Here is a 19,489-nt window from a genome sequence, read left to right as displayed (position 1 = left end):
GAAACTAAACTAAAAAATCTTCAAGATGCACATAGATGGCATGGCGAAAGTAAGAATCTGAGGTCAGCCGACATCTACTTCGTCTTCTCTCCTGTGCCAGCCTTACTCACAAAGTAATTGTATGGATCAAAATAAATCAGTATTTGCCACTGTTTGATAAAAGCTCCCAAGAAAACACAAGCTAAACTGCCTTTGGGTCATAATCTGGGTCAACTTGCCTGAAAATGTGTGAGACCCTTCCCTAGGAAGTCCCTGGGTATAGTCAGCCACACATGCAGAGAAATAGAGACCTCGACCTGGACTGTTGTGTAAACCAGGTTTTAGATGCTGGGCAGGAATATAGTCATTTGCAAGGTTTATTTTCTGTTTTCTCTTCCCAGAGAGCTCTATGTCCTAATATCTGGAACTTGGGAATAGTTTACTTTACATTACAAAGGAACTTTACAGATGGGATTATGGTAAGGAACTCAGGATAGGGAGATTATCTTGGATTATCTCATTGGGCTCAGTGTAATCACAAGGCCCTTGTATGAGTGATGCAGGACAAGTCAGTCAGAAAAGAGATGTGGTAACAACCAGAGGAAGAAGTGGTGTTTTAAAAATGGAAGAAGGCGCTGTGAGCCAAGAATACGTGTGGTTTTCAAAAGCTGCAGCTTCTCCCCCTGAAGCCTTGAGAAGGAACACACCCTGTTCAACATAACTTGATTAGACTTCTGCACTGCAAGGCGGTAAAACAATACATTAATTTTTTTAATGTTTTATATTTTTGAGAGAGAGAGAGAGAGACTGTGTGAGCAGGGGAGAGTCAGAGAGAAGGGGAGACATAGAATCCAAAGACGGGCTCCAGGCTCTGAGCTAGCTATCAACACAGAGCCCAACACGGGGCTTGAACCCATGAACCATGAGATCATGACCTGAGCCGAAGTTGGAAGCTCAACCAACTAAGCCACCCAGGTGCCCCCATTGATGTTTCTTTAAGCCAGTAGATTTGTGGTGGTTTGTTACTGCAGTAGTAGAAAATTAACACATATGTCAACATAGAGCATTTCTGTGAGTGGAAAAGCTAATCCAGACAACAACATAAAAGAGAAAGCAAGACACTGATTAACTAGGGATGGATAAGAATCTGGGTAATTCCTGATTTAGGCATTCTGTGCTCAAGTTGAAATAATGTATGATGGCAGTGTAGAGTTTGGTGATCACAGCCCTCAGTTTCTCTCTCTCTCTCTCTCTCTCTCTCTCTCTCTCTCTCTCTCTCTCTTTCTCTCTCCTCACCTAACCCCTAGTATGGACTGCTTGTTTCCAACATCAGTTTTATAGGATTTATCCCACTTTCTTCCTTTGGTCATCATCCTAGATTAACTACTACTACTTTGTTTGTTTTAGATGATCTGGTTTATACTTCCAATTCATTCTGATTTTGTTTCGTAGTCTGTGGGAACACAGACACTGGAGCCACCCTGTGTGATTATGAGCAAGAAACTCAGTCTGTCCTTGACTAAGTTCCAGATTTGTCAAAAAAGATCCGTTAAGAGCTATATTATCTTGTGAGAATCAATGAATGTGAGCAGCTAATAAGTTAATATTGTAAAACACTTAGAATGATAACTTGTGTATGGTAAGGCTATAGAAATGTATGTTGTATTTTAATTTCTTTTATCTTTTTATAAATTATTTTTTAAAGAGGGCATGAGTGCAGGGAAGAGGCAAAGAGAGAGGGAGAGAAACAGAGAAAGAGAGAGAGAGAGAGAGAGAGAGAGAGAATCTCAAGCAGGTTCTACACTTAGAGCAGAGCCAGACATGGGACTTGATCCCACGACCCTGGGATCATGACCTGAGCCAAAATGAAGAGTCAGATGCTCAACCTACTGAGCCATCAAGGTGCTCCATAAATGTGTATTGTTAATGGGGACTACATTGAACAGCTTAGAGTTCTACCTCTGCGGATAAGTTCAACTACAAATCTGAAATGTATGTGCATGTAGTTGATGGTCTCAGATTTTTTTGAAATTAGAAAAATGGAGCTGTGTTATGATGCTTGGTTGAATTATTTCTTTGTTTTTCTCATCCAGATTAAGAGATGTTAATTTAATTACTCATAGAAGTCAGAGGACACTTGTGTGGCTAGATAATGGAAATAGCTATTCCTGATATGTATATCCTTACTTTCTTCCTAATATGTTGACCTAACTTAATGTTTCAGGCTTACACATTTCTTCAATTATACATAAGATCTTTGGTGGGATTCCAGTTTACCTATAGAGTACCAAAAATTTCTGTGTCGTGATAATAGTATATTTTCAAAATGTGAATATTTGTATCTAATACCTAATAAAGAGCTGCGTTAAAGTATTTTTTTTTTAAAGTTAAGATAATGACTCTCCTAGAAACAAAAACTGGACATGGAGGTATCTCATAATCTTTTTTTTTTTGCTTCTTCTAAATTTGCTTATACTTATTTTGCTAGTTTTCAGATTATTTGGTTGTTCTTAAATATTTTTTAATGTATCAACATAATGCATCCAAATATAGAATCATATAACAGTTTGAAACCTGTCTTTCCCTTCTCTTAAATCTATAAGAAATAGCTTATTGTCCAAATCTGAACATAGGTTTTATGATTCACCAAAGTTTTCAAGGCAAATAAAAGCATCTGAAGATGCTAAAATCACTTGTACCTGTCAGGAAAACATTGCATTGGACAAATTTTAGCAGCTTAAGAGCGACCTCAAGGATATTGCAATAAGAGAAGGAGACCAGAATTCAGTCTAAATTTAAGTCAGATGAGGGCACCTGGATGGCTCAGTTGAGCATCCGACTCTTGACTTTGGCTCAGGTCATGGTCTCACAGTCTTGAGATTGAGCCTCATGCTGAGCATGGAGCCTGCTTGAGATTCTCTCCCTCCCTCTGCCCCTCTCCCACTCACAGGCACACTTATTTTCCCTCTCTCTCTAAAAAAAAAATAATAAACTCAAGTCAGGTGAGACAGGACTAGCGAGTTAGAAGCTATTATCTATGGGAAGGAGGGATAAAGGCATTCGTCTGTCCTGATTGGCTTTACCCAAAAGAAAAGTAGATTTTCTTGTACTTTTATGACCTTTCAAGTACCTTTCTTGTACCTTTATGTACCTTTAAAACTACTGCAAGTAGTTTTACAACTTGGAGCCAGGCTCAGACTGAAGGTTGGCTCCTACCATTGACAGCAGCCAGCAGCTAGAGGCTCTGTCGTCCTTGACGATGACCTTTCAAAGAGATGGCTCCCATTTCTTAAGGAAGACATTCCTGGGCTGTAAAAATGGCAAGATTTTTTTTCCCCCTAATTTACTTCTCAAAGGGGCAGAGAATGGGCTTACAACACACACTTTCTGAAGTAACTGCTCTAAGAAAAGTGCTGTCAGGGGCCAAAGTCAGAAAGAAGCGTATCTAAATTTAGGCAAATGGGGGAAACATAAAGACCTCCTTGTGCACAACCCAAGAAAGGGCGAAAATAAAGGCAATAATGCAGTTGCACATAAAAAAGGTGTGTTTTGCTTTTGAAAGTACTTGGGAGAGTAATTTTAGAACTCTTATCATTGTATTTAAATGGTATTTAAGTTTATTCCTGCTGAGAAACCTTTTTCAAAGTTGTGGATCTCTTTTAAGGGTTTGGACAGTATTTATTTGAAATAATTGTAAAGGGAAAATTGTGATTGAGGGTTATTTTTCCATAGGTATGGCCTCATTGAAGCCCATTTACTTAAGGGAGAAAAAATATATTGGTTTGATCAGCAAGTAGAGAGGATATTGAATGTAACAGAATATGCTTTGATCTAAAAGACAGCTGGAATCTCCAGAGAAAGAAATGGAAATTGTAATCTTAGCGCTTTTGTACAAAATCGACATTAAACACAAGACACTGAATATATCGACAGGCATATGTGTGTTGCTCGACACACATACACACACACTCTAATCAGCTCTCATGGTAGGTACCATCCCATGTTTAGAAGAGCAGAATGAACAATCTCCAAAAGACAAGATTAACTTGGGGAGGGGGTGCCTTGGTGGTTCAGTCAGTAACGTGACCCACTCTTGATTTCGTCTCAGGTCATGATCTCATGAAACACGAGATGTCATGAGATCATGAAGCCCTGTGTCAGCATGGAGCCTGGTTGGGATTCTCTCTTCTTCTCTCTCTGCCCCTCCCCTCTGCATTCATTCGTGTGTGCATGTACTCATTCTCTCTCAAGTACTTTTTTTTTTTAAAGAAGAGTTTAATTTGGATCAATTCTTAAATGTCACCTCCAGCATTGCCCAAAATTTTGAACAAGAGTCGAAAGGAGGCCCTTGAGCTTCATGAGAGCACCTTTGGCCATAGACCCGTAGCCAAGCTATATGGAGAAAGAAAAATGTTGTGCTGTGATTATATTAAGTGAATTCTAGATTATGTTTTAACTTAGGTTTTACCATTAAAAATGCCAAAAATGGCAGGGGGAACTATTGAGACCCCTCTCTTCATGATATACTTTTTAAAATTCAAACCATCATATTATAAATTGATTTTACTGAAGATGTTGGTGTCATGGGGGAAACAGAAGAGGAAGGTATGGTCTTAACTTTCTTTTGCTTATAATCTAAGAATAATAATAACTAAGTTAATATTATACAGTGATTACTTGGTGTCAGGCAGTGTTCTAGGTATTTTAAAGTAAGGAGTACTTTACAGCAAACCTATGACGTTGGAGAGGTAGGCAGGTGCCTAAATGTGATAATGCCATACAGTATGAAGCCCTAATTGGTCTTTGAACCAATTCCAATAGCAGGAAGGGAATAGGTGGTGGGTGGACATGGCCTAGAATTTACATAATATGTCTCCTCCTCTGTACATGTAACTTTTGACTTTCACTGGAATTCTCTGCTAATTGGTTTTCATATCAATTAATACCTGCCTTGCTTCTTTATAAATGCACGTTAAAAATGTTTATAAAATTTCTTGTTTGTGGGTAGCTTTAAATATAAGTAAGGTTTATTATTTGTTAGGTAAGGGGTTTATGGGAACACTCATAAAGAAGGTGATAGTATCCTTGCGACTTCAGTAGGAGAAATGGAAGACAAAATTATATGTGAAAGAAAGGCCAGAAGGTGATATGAACTGGAAGACAAAGTGTGCTGTTTAGTAAGTGAATAGTTCATTTTAATTGTAGTTAAAAGGATGGGAGAAAGAAGGGGGAGCATCTAGTCTGGAAATATAAGCTTATTGGGCTCCTTAGATCAGGGGTTGAGACACAACTGCATGTCTGTTATTGTACAGCACAAGAGCCCCAGATGGTTTTGTGTTTTTAAAATAATTGAGAGGGGCACCACGACGGCTTAGTCGGTTAAGCGTCCAACTTTCGCTTAGGTCATGATCTCGCAGTTCGTGGGTTCGAGCCCCGTGTTGGGCTCTGTGCTGACTGCCAGCTCAGAGCCTGGAGCCTGTTTCAGTCTGTGACTCCCTCTCTCTCTGACCCTCCCCTGCTCACGCTGTCTCTCTCTCTCTCTCTCTCCTAGAAATAAATAAAACATTAAAAAAAAATTTAAATGATTGAGAAATAGGGAAGGGAGATGGATGTTGTGTGATATGTGAAAGTCATATCAAATTTAAATTTCATTACCTGCAAATGAAGCATTATTGGCTCACAGCCACACTAATTCATTTGCAGGTGGCAGAGAATGTATACCCTGCAAAACCTAATTATTTAGTAGTATTTCCTTACAGAAAAAGGTTGTTCACCCCTGCCTCAGTTATAATGCTTAGTTTTTAATTAACTTTTTTAAATTTTCCTTCCAGTAGAGTTAACATACAGTGTTATATTAGTTTCAGGTGTACAATCGACTTATTGAACAGTCCCATACATTACTCAGTGCTTGTCAAGATAAGTGCCCTCTTTATCCCCTTCACCTGTTCACCACCCCACCCACCCCACACCCCTGCTAACCATCGATTTGTTCTCTGCATTTTTTTTAAATCCTGAAGTTTGTCATTTCTGATGGCAAAAAAAAATAAACAGCCCTATTTTATAGTCTAGGAAATAAAAATACCAAATAAGCTGCTTCTCTCTTTCAGTGTCTCTGACATACATGTCACTTGACAGATGTAAGAACAGCCTCTTCAGGTCCCAGAAATGTCTCTATGGCATCATTGGTTTGGGTGAACAGACTCCCATTTGAATCCAGGTTCTTATTAATCCGACATCTTGCTTGCTATCCTGGGCTACAGCATGAACAGTGTTTGGTTTCATTCCAATTATATATAGTCTGCAGTGATATGTAGCTTCTAATATTGAATATAATCTGTTGAGACATTACCTTTATCTCCTTCCTTTAACTTTGCCTTTCCTTAGCTGTTACTTTAACATTTTTTTTCCTCAAGTAAAATCCTGTTCATTAAATCTAATAGTTATGGACTATATTGCTTCTATAGAAATCAGTAAGAAAAAGAAACAGGAATTAAAATTTGGTTCCAAAAGCTTTTTCTTCAGTGTGTTTTACTATTCTGTGACACTGCACCCCCCCTTTGAAAACTAGTTGTCTGGCTTATTCTGATTTGCTCTGAAAATCATTTTGTATAGCAATTTCTTTTGTCTGTAATTTTGATTCATAGCCTTTCATATGAATTCTTTTATTGCCCTATTTTCATAATAGCTCTTAGGCACCAATCATCATGTGTGATACTGTGTTTCATTATGACTCAGTGGCATCCAGATGTCTATACCTCATGTTGTTGCCTTTTAGACAGATAATAAAAATTTTGCTATAAAATAATTGCATTCATTTGCGGGGTAGACACTAAATTATTGTTTCATATATCACACTTTTACTTGAATACAGAAATACTTGTTATCCCTTCTGATAAACCTGAATGAGTATCTTAAAGTTGTAGGTTTGAACTGATATAAAAGGAGATGGTAAACAGGATGTCTAAAACACATTCAATCATACATATAAAAAATAAGATTCCTCTCATCATTTGTCAGTTTTGTAAGTAATAGAAGGACAAAGTAAACAGGTTAATATCTAAGCTGTTTGTCAGTATGTTTACTGCCTCTAAGTAAGTGCCTTTAGGTAAATTATTTTTTTTATTTTCAGCAATACCCAAATTAAATAGTGGATTATATGTGTGGGCACAGGACCATGTTAATGCAAAGGTCAGGCTTCTTACAAGAGGGTTTGCATCACAATTACCCAGTGAGCCTTTTAAAAATACATATTCTTGTGCTTCATCGGGGATCTGCTGAATCAAAATCATCATTGAAGGGGCCACTCATGTGTCAGAAAATTCCCCTAGGTAGTTCTGATTTTCACATTTGGTTGAGAACTATTGAGCCAGAAATATTTTTAGGTAATAGACAAAAAAAGCCTCATAAAAATATCACTGAATTTGCAAATGAGTTGTTTAGAGCACTATCATGTGCCCCTGAATTTTCATATGAAACTTCAGAAAGAATTAAAACTGCATTTTCCTGTAGCAGTTCTAAGAAGGGTGTGTGTGTGTGTGTGTGTGTGTGTGTGTGTGTGTGTGTGTGTGTGTGTGTGTGTTAAAGAATATCAATAGACCTAATTGTTCTTTTCCCCCATCCCCTACTTTGGCGATCAGGATTCTCTAGGGCAAAAGTATAGTTCAGTTTTAAGGCTCTGTGTCCTGGATATCTGTGGTCTAGTTTTTTTCTAATTCGACAAGAATTTATTGGGCCCCTTCTATGTACTGAATTCATAATAGGCATTTGGAATGCTAGTAATTAACAAAACAGTCTGGAGCTTACAGTCTATTGGATGAGACAGATGTGAAGCCAGTAAACATTTCAGTAAGTGCTCCTTTATCTAGATATTGTAAACCTATTTTGAGTATTGATTTATATTTTTTCACAGTATTAACCAGAGATGAGCCATGGCATCTCTTTATATAATATATATCTGCAAATATACATCAATATTTGTATATTTAGTATGTATGTGGGTTAATGTGTATATGTGTATTATGTCTATCTGTGTATAGTATATATATATTCTATACATCATACACACACACACACATATATATATATACTTTCAGTGTGTGTGTATATGTACATATCCTATTTTATATTTATATGACTACATTGGGACCTTTGGGGATCAATTGAAATATATGCATACCTACATGTATGTAACACATGTGCCCATGTACATGATCGATGAGGTTGGATTATAATTTTTAACATGTTTCCACCCATTTTTCCTAATACACTTTTGTGATATAACCATTAAGTAAAAATGACAATTATATCATGCATTATATTTCATACTATTTCTTTACTATTTTAAACAATTATTTTTGTTTTATCTCATTGAACATAAGGGATATTTGGAGACCGCTTTTCAGTGGTGAGATTGAGACTGAAAGTCATTAAAATCTGAGGCTTTTTATCCCTTGAAGAAAGAGAAACATTTTATTGTCACAAACAACTTCAGCATGTTGTGTGTATAATTCTTTTTTTTTCCCACAGATGGTGCTTTCCTAGGACAGCATTTAATTGCCCTTACAACTTTTTAAAGCTACCAAATGGTTTCACTTGGGTCACTATTTTTGAGTAATGTGTTAGCATGTTAATCCTTTAGGAAAGTTATAGAATTGAGATTCTGAAATATAACTGTCAGCCATCAAGCAAAGAGGCACAGTGTGTGCCGGTAGAGGAATTGTAGAGAAAGAAACAATGGGCATTTCATTGAGAACTGGCCGTGTGTTTAGAGGGCACAAACTCCGCGTACCACCAATCCTGTGCACCCCCCTTTGGAGCACCCATAAAAGCTCAGGATTGTAATGGAGTCCGTGAAATCAATAAAGATGACCTTTTAAATAAGAATTTCAGTAGAAACTTGTATTTTTCTTTCTTTTTAATGTGCACCCTTGGATAGTGCAGTTAAATTACATGGTTGAAGAATATTATATTGATATCCCTGTTGGAAAGATTTTTCAATCTTATCAGTTGTCTTTCAAATAATATTCTAAAGATTTGCATTTGCCCATGCACTGCTCAGCAGTAGAGTGGATTAAGTTAGCTCAAAAGCACTTACCATTGTCTCTGAGCCAGAAAAACAGCAAGGATTCTGATTGGCAATATTATTTATTTTTTGTGAATGCTGATGGTGCATTTTCGTGGCTGAGTCCTTTCTGTGTTTCTTGACATTCATAAATGAAAAGGCTCTGCTTAGCTGACTATTTAATTGGTAATTTGATTTTCCTAATAACTTTCTTCACAGGACCTGGATTTTGAAGCCAAAACAAGTTACACACTCCGGATAGAAGCTGCAAACAAAGATGCTGACCCTCGCTTCCTAAGCTTGGGTCCATTCAGCGACACGACCACGGTGAAAATAATTGTGGAAGATGTGGATGAGCCCCCCGTGTTTTCCTCACCCTTGTACCCCATGGAGGTGTCGGAGGCTACCCAAGTTGGGAATATCATTGGCACTGTCACGGCTCATGACCCGGATTCTTCCAACAGCCCTGTGAGGTAAAAGCTCATTGCTCTCCTTTTCTGCAGTTGTACAAGAATGTGCTTTATTCACAACTTGTGGCTCTACGTTATGATGTTTTGGGTTCATGGCAAATGAAGACCAATTTTGTATATGTATTTAATTTTTTTAAGTCTTTATTTTGAGAGACAGAGCGAGCGAGCGGGCGGGGGAGGGGCAGAGAAAGAGGGAGACACAGAATCCGAAACAGGCTTCAGACTCTGAGCTGTCAGTACAGAGCCCAACACGGGACTTGAACCACAGACTGAGAGATCATGACTTGAGCTGAAGTCGGACGCTCAACCGACTGAGAGCCACCCAGGCGCCCCTCATTTTGTATATGCATTGAGCCACAGCAGCAGAAGTGAAACAGGATCAGAGCAACATTTTACTAACTTCAAAATATTTCACCTGATTATCCAAGTCCATTATTACATAGCAATATTTTTAGGCATCCATTATTATCCACAAGCCATAGCTGATGTTCCTAGTTAACCAATTATCCTGAGCTCTTTCAAAACAACCTGTGTTCAAAGATGAAGTGATGTGTGTCCTAGTTACAGGCTATATGCATATATTAGAAGACTCATTTTATAAACAATTTAAATTAGGAATTAACTTTTAAATAGATCACTTTCTCATTGTGACCTATTTGGTTACCATATATTTGTTTAGTATTTTCACTTACAAAAAATATAACTATCTCCATCTAAGGACTATTTTAAAGTGTTTTATCAATAGTCCTGTATCAAGACCAGACACATGGTTCTAAGCAACTTATCTCTTTTCAACTAACAAAATGATGATAGGTAAACACTTCAAAATATCACAGTATCCAGGTTCACACTTTTTACATATAATTTGCAACCTGTGATCCCTGTGTATGTTTTTATGTATGCATGTGTTAGTATGTATATGCATATGATACATTATGTCTTTTTAGGTGAATCTTACAAAGAATATATTTGCAATTTCTTTGTATTACATGTCTTAGCTTGAGTTCACTAGTAAAAATTTTCGGTGTGACCTTTTGGATTTTGATTACAAAAAGATAAAAGTATAAAGTACAAAAATCAGTGAGTATTTTGTATTCAGCTAATAAGTTAACCACAGCCTTTTAGATTTAACTGCTGTCTGACAATGCTAAGAGCTTTTGAGCTAACTTCTGAGCTAAGTCCAGACATTGACTACAAACTGTCATGAAAAATACCCATAATTTAGACAATGATTCTTAGTTAAGAAAAGCTAATAATATTTTACCTCCCTAAAATAATAAGCTTATTTAGGTATACATATAATCACCATATATATAATTAATTTATAATGAAGACAATGATTCTTAGTTATGAAAAGCTTACAGTCTTTTACCTCCCTGAAATTATAAGCTTATTTAGGGACATATGGGATTATATATATAATATCTATCTATATAGAACATATGTAATATAATTACCACTCTCCTCTTTTGTCTGATATTAATATCATAGTCTAGTGAAGAAATTGTTTAAAATAATTGTTCAAAATTGAAGTCATACTCGGCATCTCCCTCTCTATACAATAAATTCGGGCTATATGGATGGCTGCATTATTTTTAACACAGTGATCACAAACTATCTCTAGGAATATACTCTTTTATGCAATAGAACATTCAGAAGTCATGAATGTACCAGATAGAACAATCCTTCCCCTTCTCCCTATAATAGTCCAGCCTTCGTTGCCCGAACATTTTCCTAACTTAAGCTCAGCTCCATCCACCAAATCTTGTTGACTTGCACACACTTGAATTGGGGTTTTGTTATAGTATCACATCTGTTAGTGACACATGTAAGTGTCCTTCCCTTATGAACAGACACAGCATGCCTGTAGGCATAGATCAGCTACTCAGAATAGTCAGACTTCTGCTTAAATCATTTAATGGGAAGAAAGAGAATACTTTCATGATGTTGGAAATATAAGAAAAGAGACACATATATATCATGATTCCATACTTGAGTGAGAGGAGGTAAGAAAAGTTGATACATTGCATTGCATTTTTATTTTGTTTCTTATTTTTCCTTTACCCAGTTCCTTGTGTAGCATCCTGTTAAAGTCTCTCCACATAAATATTTTGCTTTTTATAGTACTTTATTTGAAAAAATGCAGTATTATATAATAAATTGGGGAGAAAATAAGAGGACAGGTGGGTAGTGACTTGAGGTAGAGATGAAGTGACTCCAGGTCTACTCCCAGAAGCGCAGTGGTAGAAAGGGTCAGAAGGTGAACTCTGTTGATATTGGAGGTACCGATCTCTGTGGCTTTCATCAATGAAAGAGGCTGGCCAGGAATTTATTTTTACCTCATTTTCTTTTTCTTAAGGCTAATGAAGGTGACCTGAAAGTTCAGGTTAGTACTGTATTAAATTAGTTTTTGAACACCTAAATCTCACAACTAAAGAGGACAGCCTTTGATCAAAGTGGACTAAAATGTTGTCATGTGTGCATATTTTGTCTTTTGGAAAATTAATGTCTTAATATTATTTTTTAAATGTTAATGTTTATTTTTGAGAGATAGAATGTGAACAAGGGAGGGGCAGAGAGAGAGGGAGACACAGAATCCAAAGCAGGATCCAGGCTCTAAACTGTCAGCACTGAGTCTGACCCGGGTTTCAAATTCATGAACCGTGAGATCATGACCTGAGCCAAAGTCAGATGCTAAACTGACTGAGCCACCCCGGTGCCCCTGAGTTAATATTTACTACTTATATTTTTGAAACATTTTTACACTGTTTTTTATAAGGTCAGCTCAATCATTCATAGCTGATTTTTTTTTCTGGATCTGTCTTTCATATATTTCTCTTCTCCTAATCATTTGTGATATCTACCTTTAAGAGTCCAGGCTCCTCCCATCATATTCTAGTTTAATAATAGGCATGTACTATCGTGCATTCTCTAGAAGACTAGTTCTCTTCTCAGCACTGCTATTTGCTGAGTTACCTAGGGGATGCCACTTAGCCTCCTAAGTTCCCATATACCCAGTAAAAAGGAAAAGCAAACCCTATTCTGCCTTATCCCAAGTTTTTTGAAGATTAAGTAATAAAGGGATAGTAACCAATGATTTTAAACTGAAAATTATGACTAAAGTGTGAGGAAGTATTAACATTATCCATTGCTGTTATTATAGTTTATGGTGTTTCCCTCCATTTTTATTTCAAGGTCAATAAGTCAATGAAAGGAGACATGCTTTACAAGCAACTGTATTGGCAATCTGTAGTGACATTTATTCTGTATTCACAGAAGTTCCAGTACATACACAAACATGTGTTTGCACTGGGCACTCCAGTACCTATCAAAATGTAAGCCCTCCTTCAATTAAATGCCACTGGATGGATAGATGGCACAGTCTACCGAGATCTTAGGAAGTGAATTTCCAGATTAAGCTAGAACCCGAAGTGTCATAGAATTGTGAGCTTTGTGCTCACACCTTTAGAAATGTTGTGGTGCTTAGAGGAATGGAAAAGTAGTATTTGTTTTATTGTAACTGCTTAAAATTAGGCCAATTGTGTTTGAACTATAAAACAGGATGGAAATTGGATCATTAGTATTTAATTAATTGACATTTTTTGTAGCACAATACTAAAATCTAGCGTATGCTATTTATATTAGGGAGACGTACCAATATGTGGAGGGCGAGAGTAGAATTCTAGAAAGAAATACATTCACTTTTCTCTAAAAAGACAGAAATGAGAGCCTCTTCTCACATGATCTCTGCCTTGCTCAGCACTTTTTATTTTTACCTACCTTTGGCATCAGCCAAAGCTATGAGTAACTCTTCTCTGTGCATACATCCCTTCTTTAAAAGAGGACTGGGCATCTACATCATGAGAAAGCATTTTGACCATCTAGAAGTATAGTAGCAATAGATGGAAAAATTGAACATACTCAGAGCCCAGTGCTTAGCCAGACTAGAACACCATTTTGAAATATCATATCTTCCTTATAGCTTGCCTAGCATCCAGATAGGGTATCTTCCCCATCATGTCGTGTACACTTTGTTTTCCTCTGCCCATATAGAAACTAGAAGCCCAAAACGGAAATTGGGTGATAGTTAAGATTACTTAGCCAGAAAAAAAAATGAAGAAGAAGAAGAGCTTTTTGAAAGCAAAAGTAGATAACTGAGGTCCAGCATATATCTGGCTCTTCATGTTTTCTGTAGGTGCTTACTATTTCATGTAAATTTTGTCCCTGAATGCCAAATATCAGGGTTTATGTATTGAACTTGGAAGGACAGGTCACGTTCTGCTGATTTTGATCATTTTTCCGAATGTTAGAAACTTCTGTGTTTCTCATCAGTGAGATGGGAGACACTGTAAGAGCAGCCTAGATTCTGGAGCACTCTTCATCCTTCATGTCAGCACTCGGGGCCTGAGCAGCGCATCAGCGTGCATTTATTAGGAACCTCCTTTGTGCACCGTGCTGGGGTGAATACTGATGGGAAAAAACAAAGATGAATACAACATTTCCTCTGACCTCAAGGAACTTCCAATCTGGCTGAAGAAATAAGATCCTATAAAAGTTAAAATGATGGGGGAAAGTGTCAGAGCTGTAACAGAGCAAATCGTGAGATAAATTGTAGTCACTCCGAGCTCGCTGGATGAGAGACTTCATTTGAAGGAATGATAGCAGAAGCAAGGCTTTGAGGGAGGGCAGGATTTGGACAAACCAAGAAACCTTTATACAAAGTCTGTTTATGTTTTATTAGTTACATCCTAAGAGTCTAGTGCTGTTTTATAACATCAGCAGAATTACCTCCATAGGTAGCACAAAACAGCCCAAAGTCCCTGTGCTAAAAATAGCCAATGGATTGAAACATTATATCATTATAAATAAGATCAGATGTGGGGGGGGTCATAAAAATTAATGAGGATTGTTTTCAGAGTTTCTAACAAGTTAAATACACAACTACATTTGTACTTATGTTCAAGGATACTAAGGTAGTATTACTTACCTGCAGGCTTTTTTGGCGTTCCTGGTATTTTATGTTCTCAGATAAAAGATGAGAAAATAGTATCGGATATTACATTATGTAGTGTGACTAGTATGAACACATTTGGGATGTTTGAATAATTCAGTGTGTCGTTTTTTTTTTTAAGTGGCTGTATGCATGCATATATTTGTACATATTATTTTAATCTAAATTATTTGTTAGTATCTGATTTTGCAAGAAACTTAGCCAGTAACATAGAGGAAAAATAGTGGTTCATGTGAAAAGTGGCAGAAATGAATTCCACCAGGAAAATAGGAGCTTTAATCTATTTCAGAAGGCTGCCCAATTTAATAAACTATCACTAAAAATTTTTAAAAAGTATGTTCGGGTATGATAAAGATTTAAAAAAGTGTTTTTATTATACTAGTGTATTAAATATCCAGAGATAATTTTCAAAATGTGTTAAGTAGGAAATAATGTATGTGATCAATTTTTTCCATTCTTTATTATATTGCTCTAGAATTAGAACTCTGCTTGGAGTACAGGTCTTCTGAGTTAGCTTTCAGAAGACTCCAGGTAAAATGAATTTATTAGAGATTACATTTCTCTCGATTTGGCCCTTATATTATTTTTACATTTAAAATGCTTATTGAAAAGTATGATGAATAGAAGAATACTAAATCCATCATTTTTTTTTTTGATGTGAGTCTTAGGGAACTACACATGAGATAGAAAGATTAAGGAGCTATACTTATGTTGAACTGTACTGTTAGCATTTTTAGTTGCAATAACAGAAATTGGCCCTAGACAACTGGGAAAAAAAGAAAAGGAATTTATTGAAATAATCAGGGATAGTTCACAGAATTAAAGGAAACACTGAATGGCCAGTCCTCTGAAAACAGAAGAGTAAGGTTTTTCTAGAAATAGGAGCAGCAAGAATGAGATCATCTTTTGAGGAGAGGGCAGTGGGGTGAAACTGTGTCAACCCTCTTCTTTTCTCGTGGCCCTCTGTTTAAGGTTCACGTTTCTTGGAAAGTTTTTTGGCCTTAGGACGTGGGTCCTGTCTCTTACCCAGGAAGTTCTGGGCATCTTGATGGTGAGTACCATCAAGATTGCATGAGATTGGGAAGGTTTAAATCTCCAAAGAACTGAGTTGCCATTATCAGCAGGGGGTGAGAGTGCAAAGGGTAGCATCACTAAGTGCTGAACTCAGTAGTTTATTTTGAAGAAAAGTTCTTGTTTAAGTCCTTTAAGGCAAGCATTATCATTCCTGTGTTATAATACATCTGCCTCCTGGTCACACAGAAAATGTGGCTCCGGGATTTTAGCAAGGTCTGTATCAGAAGCTGCATGCTCCTTACAGCAGTACACACACACACACACACGCACACACACACGCACACGCACACAGGCACGCACATACACCCACACGTGCATTTCTTAAGATCTCAACTTGAATGACTCAGCTATTTCTGTTGTTCAGATTTGTCCATGTATATTTATCACATTATCTTTTGCCATTTGGGGAGTAGCAATGATACATCTGTGTTAATCTAGCTCACTCACCCACACAGCCTTTTAGTGAGCGTTGACATGCATCTCAGTAGTTGGGCAATAAGAATGCTACTTGGGAAGAACAATTCAGTTGATCTCTATAGCTTATCCAACAGCAGCAATGATAATACCAGGCGCATATTAGGGAATTCATATTATTGCAGATGTACAGAACACTGAGCATATACAGCCAAGTAAGATGTGGTCCCAACCCTCTTGTTATCTATCTGTAAAGAGACTGTACACAAAATCTTACTTTAAAAAGCCAGTGTTAAATCTGGAAATGATAAATCATCTTGTAACACTTCCTAATTTTGCAGCCAGAGAAACAGTATAAATAGTGAATGGAAAGCCCAAATGAGTACTGGAGGTCAGTGGCAGGGTCATGGACAAAATAAATTTTGTCCTTTATTTCCCTGCATGTAGTTTGCGGTGGTGAGCACCAAGTCCAGAGGTCCTGAATACTGCAGGGTTTCTTAAAAAGGCATCATTTGTAAATTGTTTTTGCTTTGCTTTTTGTTTTTAGTTTAAAATAATTTTGAAAAAAGTTGTAAGATCTAAAGAACAGGAAGATCCAAATATGTGTCCTCCAACTGTTCCCTACATTAAACATTAAAGAATTTTAGTGACAGCCTGTATTCTTTATACAAACCAAGAAAGGCCAATTGTGGATTATATGCGTGCGTTATATTTTTAAAACAGAATGGCTTTAATGAACTAAACTTTAGAGATGTTGCTTTGACTATGAATTGTTCTCTTTTTTTCCCCCTTTGGCAATATACTATAGGAACACCCTTGATTTCCCTGTACTGAGTGCCCTCATGTTTTGTCTGATCCTAGGAAAATTACAGTTACAAAAATACACAATGACTCTGTGTGATAATGTAGGGTAATTGCTAAGATCAGACACTTACAAAATTTTGGAGATCTCTATTTCAACTCAATAAATTTGGGCTGACGGGCTAAACTCCTACAGGTAGTCAGATCAAGTTTGGTGCTAATATGCCAGGGTCTCCTGACTTCTAATCATGGGATCCCATAGTCCATCACATCATACTACATTATTTTTGTAAGAATTTTCCAAAATTATAACTGGTGTGACTTAACAGAAACTTGATACTGGGAGCAGGCATGGATTGAAATGAAGAACACTGTCGGGTTGACAAAAATTAATAAGATGTTAGCTTTTAGGCTTAAATCTTGCTGCTTTCCGATGCTGTTCTTGGCTCTCTTTCTAAAACCGTTACCCATTTTCTTCAGAATGATCTATGGCAGGACCCGGTCCCATGAGCCTTCCTTTTCCTCACAAATAAATCAACCACATTTTCTGAACCATTTGCTCTTCTCCACAAGCAAAGCCCCAAACCTCTGAGGCTTGAGGGTCTCTGAGGCAGGAATGCAATTCTCCAGGATGGCAATTAAGTCTCATGCGTTCAAAGACAGGGAAGATGGGGATGAGTTAGAGCAGAAGCCAAGGCAACCCCTCTGTGCCTGCTCCACATCCGGGGCCTTGGAGAGGCCCAGAGTGGGGAAAAAATAAACTCTTTTTTATGTAATTGGAAAGGCTTGATGCTTTAATGCTAGAGGACTGTCTTCAAGGAATCATAGGACTAAAATAATTGTAAAGGAGGAAACATGGAGTACAGGAGGGCCAATGTGAGGAAACACATCAGAAATGGAGATACACATGGCCTTTTAATTAATCAGTTAACATCAGTTTGACTGGCTTGGGGTTTAGATAAGAGAGCATTGGGGAAAAAGTGAAAAGCAGCTGAATCATAGAGTTATAAGTGGCAGGGACTAAAAGCTCATTTATAGTTAATGTGGTATATAATGGAAAGATGGATCAGATGACATGGTTCTGAATCTTGGCTCCATCCACAACCAACTGTGAGATGTTAGTATCTACTACTGAAGTACCACAATAATAGTAACTGCTTGCCCTAGTTAGAAATTGTGCTTGGCCAGCAGCAACAAAGCTTAATGGTAATGACTTACTAATGAGAAGTCTGGAGCTATGCACCCAAGGACTGACAATTTGGCAGTATAATGTCATCAGGGCCTTGGCTTCTCATGCCAAGCACTCATCACCTCATATTTACAAGATATTTTTTGGACCTCTTCCATTGTGTTCATGTCCCAGGTGAAATGGAGGGGAAGGGGCAGAAATCAAATGCCAGCTGAATTAGCGGCTCTATCCTATCACTGTAGGACTTTTTCAGTCATGCTCGACTCAACTTTCTTCATCTCATTTGCTAAAATTTTAATATAAGGACACCGGCACCAATTCAGCATGGGAGATGAGCAATTGTAGTTGTTCAGCTGAACACATGACTGCCTCTAACAAAAGCAAGGCTCTATTAGTAAGAATTAAGGGTGAATGAATATTAGACATGTAAATAGAAGTCTTTGTTACACATGATCCTTCACAGTTGAGGATTCAGAGAAGAATGTAAACTATGCTTTAAATACTCAACTTGTTCTGAAAATGGGAATGTTCTGAAGAAGTGATGGTTTTGGGGAAAGGTTGCTCAATGTGCTTTTAGATCTACTGAGTTTGAGTTGAAGATGCTGCAGGTATCTGGAGCACTTAACAACTCTCAAGAAAAGGATTGAGGCTGGATATTGAGATTTCAAGCTGTCTGCCTAATAAATGGATAGACCAGAAGCTTTAACTGTGGCAGATTATAGAAGTGATCTCTTTCATTGGTTTCTCCACCATACATTAAAAGAAGCCATGTTTTCTTAGGAAGTAATTTGCAGAAACTCGAGGGATCCTTGTGAATCCACACACCACTAATGGCACTAGAAGATGACCTGAAATTCACTTTAGTTTGTGGTTAGAGAAACAACCAGTCCTCTTCCTTTCTGTTCAGTCTCTAATTGAATCAGGCCATGGAACATCTCAGTGCCTAGGCCAGTGGGTTCAGAACTGCAGAGAGTGCTCCTCTGAACTCTTTATAGTCTTCCTTTTCCTAGGTCAGCCCTGCTGAGAGACACCTGGCACCTCTCACTTAAAAAAATGCCCATTTATCATTTCGCGGCCTTTTGGCTAAGATCACATGTAAAATATGCCCATATAAGCTTCACTTCTCTTGATTAAGAGGTTACTTTTCTCAGGCAACTTTATACAGTAGTGAATGCCTCATATATAAATTTGCGTTTTTGTATGTCTAGAGCAACTGGTTGGAAAAAAAAGGTACCCCTTTAAGCCTCAGTGATCCCAAGTCCTTGTGATTAAGAAGCATAAACGCCTCCAGGAGTGTTCTGGACAATTTTGTGTCCTCTGCGTCCTTGCCAAGTTCTTCCATCTCAAGCCAACAGCTCGTTCTTTCCCCACATCTGCTCTGACTCCCTTCACCATATTCTAGGAGAGCAATTTGTTGGTTTTCTCCTAATATGTTGATAAGGAGCAAAATAATGCAAAATCTAGGCTACAGCCTACAGTCATTGGGCTGC

At 37.5% G+C, this 19,489-nt stretch overlaps 1 protein-coding gene across 2 annotated transcripts in view; it reads left to right on the top strand.

Moving 5' to 3' along the window:
- CDH7 (cadherin 7) overlaps positions 1-19,489 on the top strand; it is a 111,618-nt gene that overhangs the window by 64,997 nt on the left and 27,132 nt on the right. For both annotated transcript variants that reach the window (XM_077777674.1, XM_077777675.1), the window contains one exon: positions 9,260-9,513. In XM_077777674.1, the coding sequence (XP_077633800.1) occupies positions 9,260-9,513 (254 nt within the window). The remainder of the gene's footprint in view (positions 1-9,259; positions 9,514-19,489) is intronic.

This window comes from Crocuta crocuta, unplaced genomic scaffold (genome assembly GCF_008692635.1).
Source record: "Crocuta crocuta isolate KB4526 unplaced genomic scaffold, BGI_CrCroc_1.0 scaffold36, whole genome shotgun sequence".
Lineage (NCBI taxonomy): Eukaryota > Metazoa > Chordata > Mammalia > Carnivora > Hyaenidae > Crocuta > Crocuta crocuta.
Note: the sequence above shows the minus strand (reverse complement) of the source record. Positions and strands in the feature narration are given on the sequence as shown.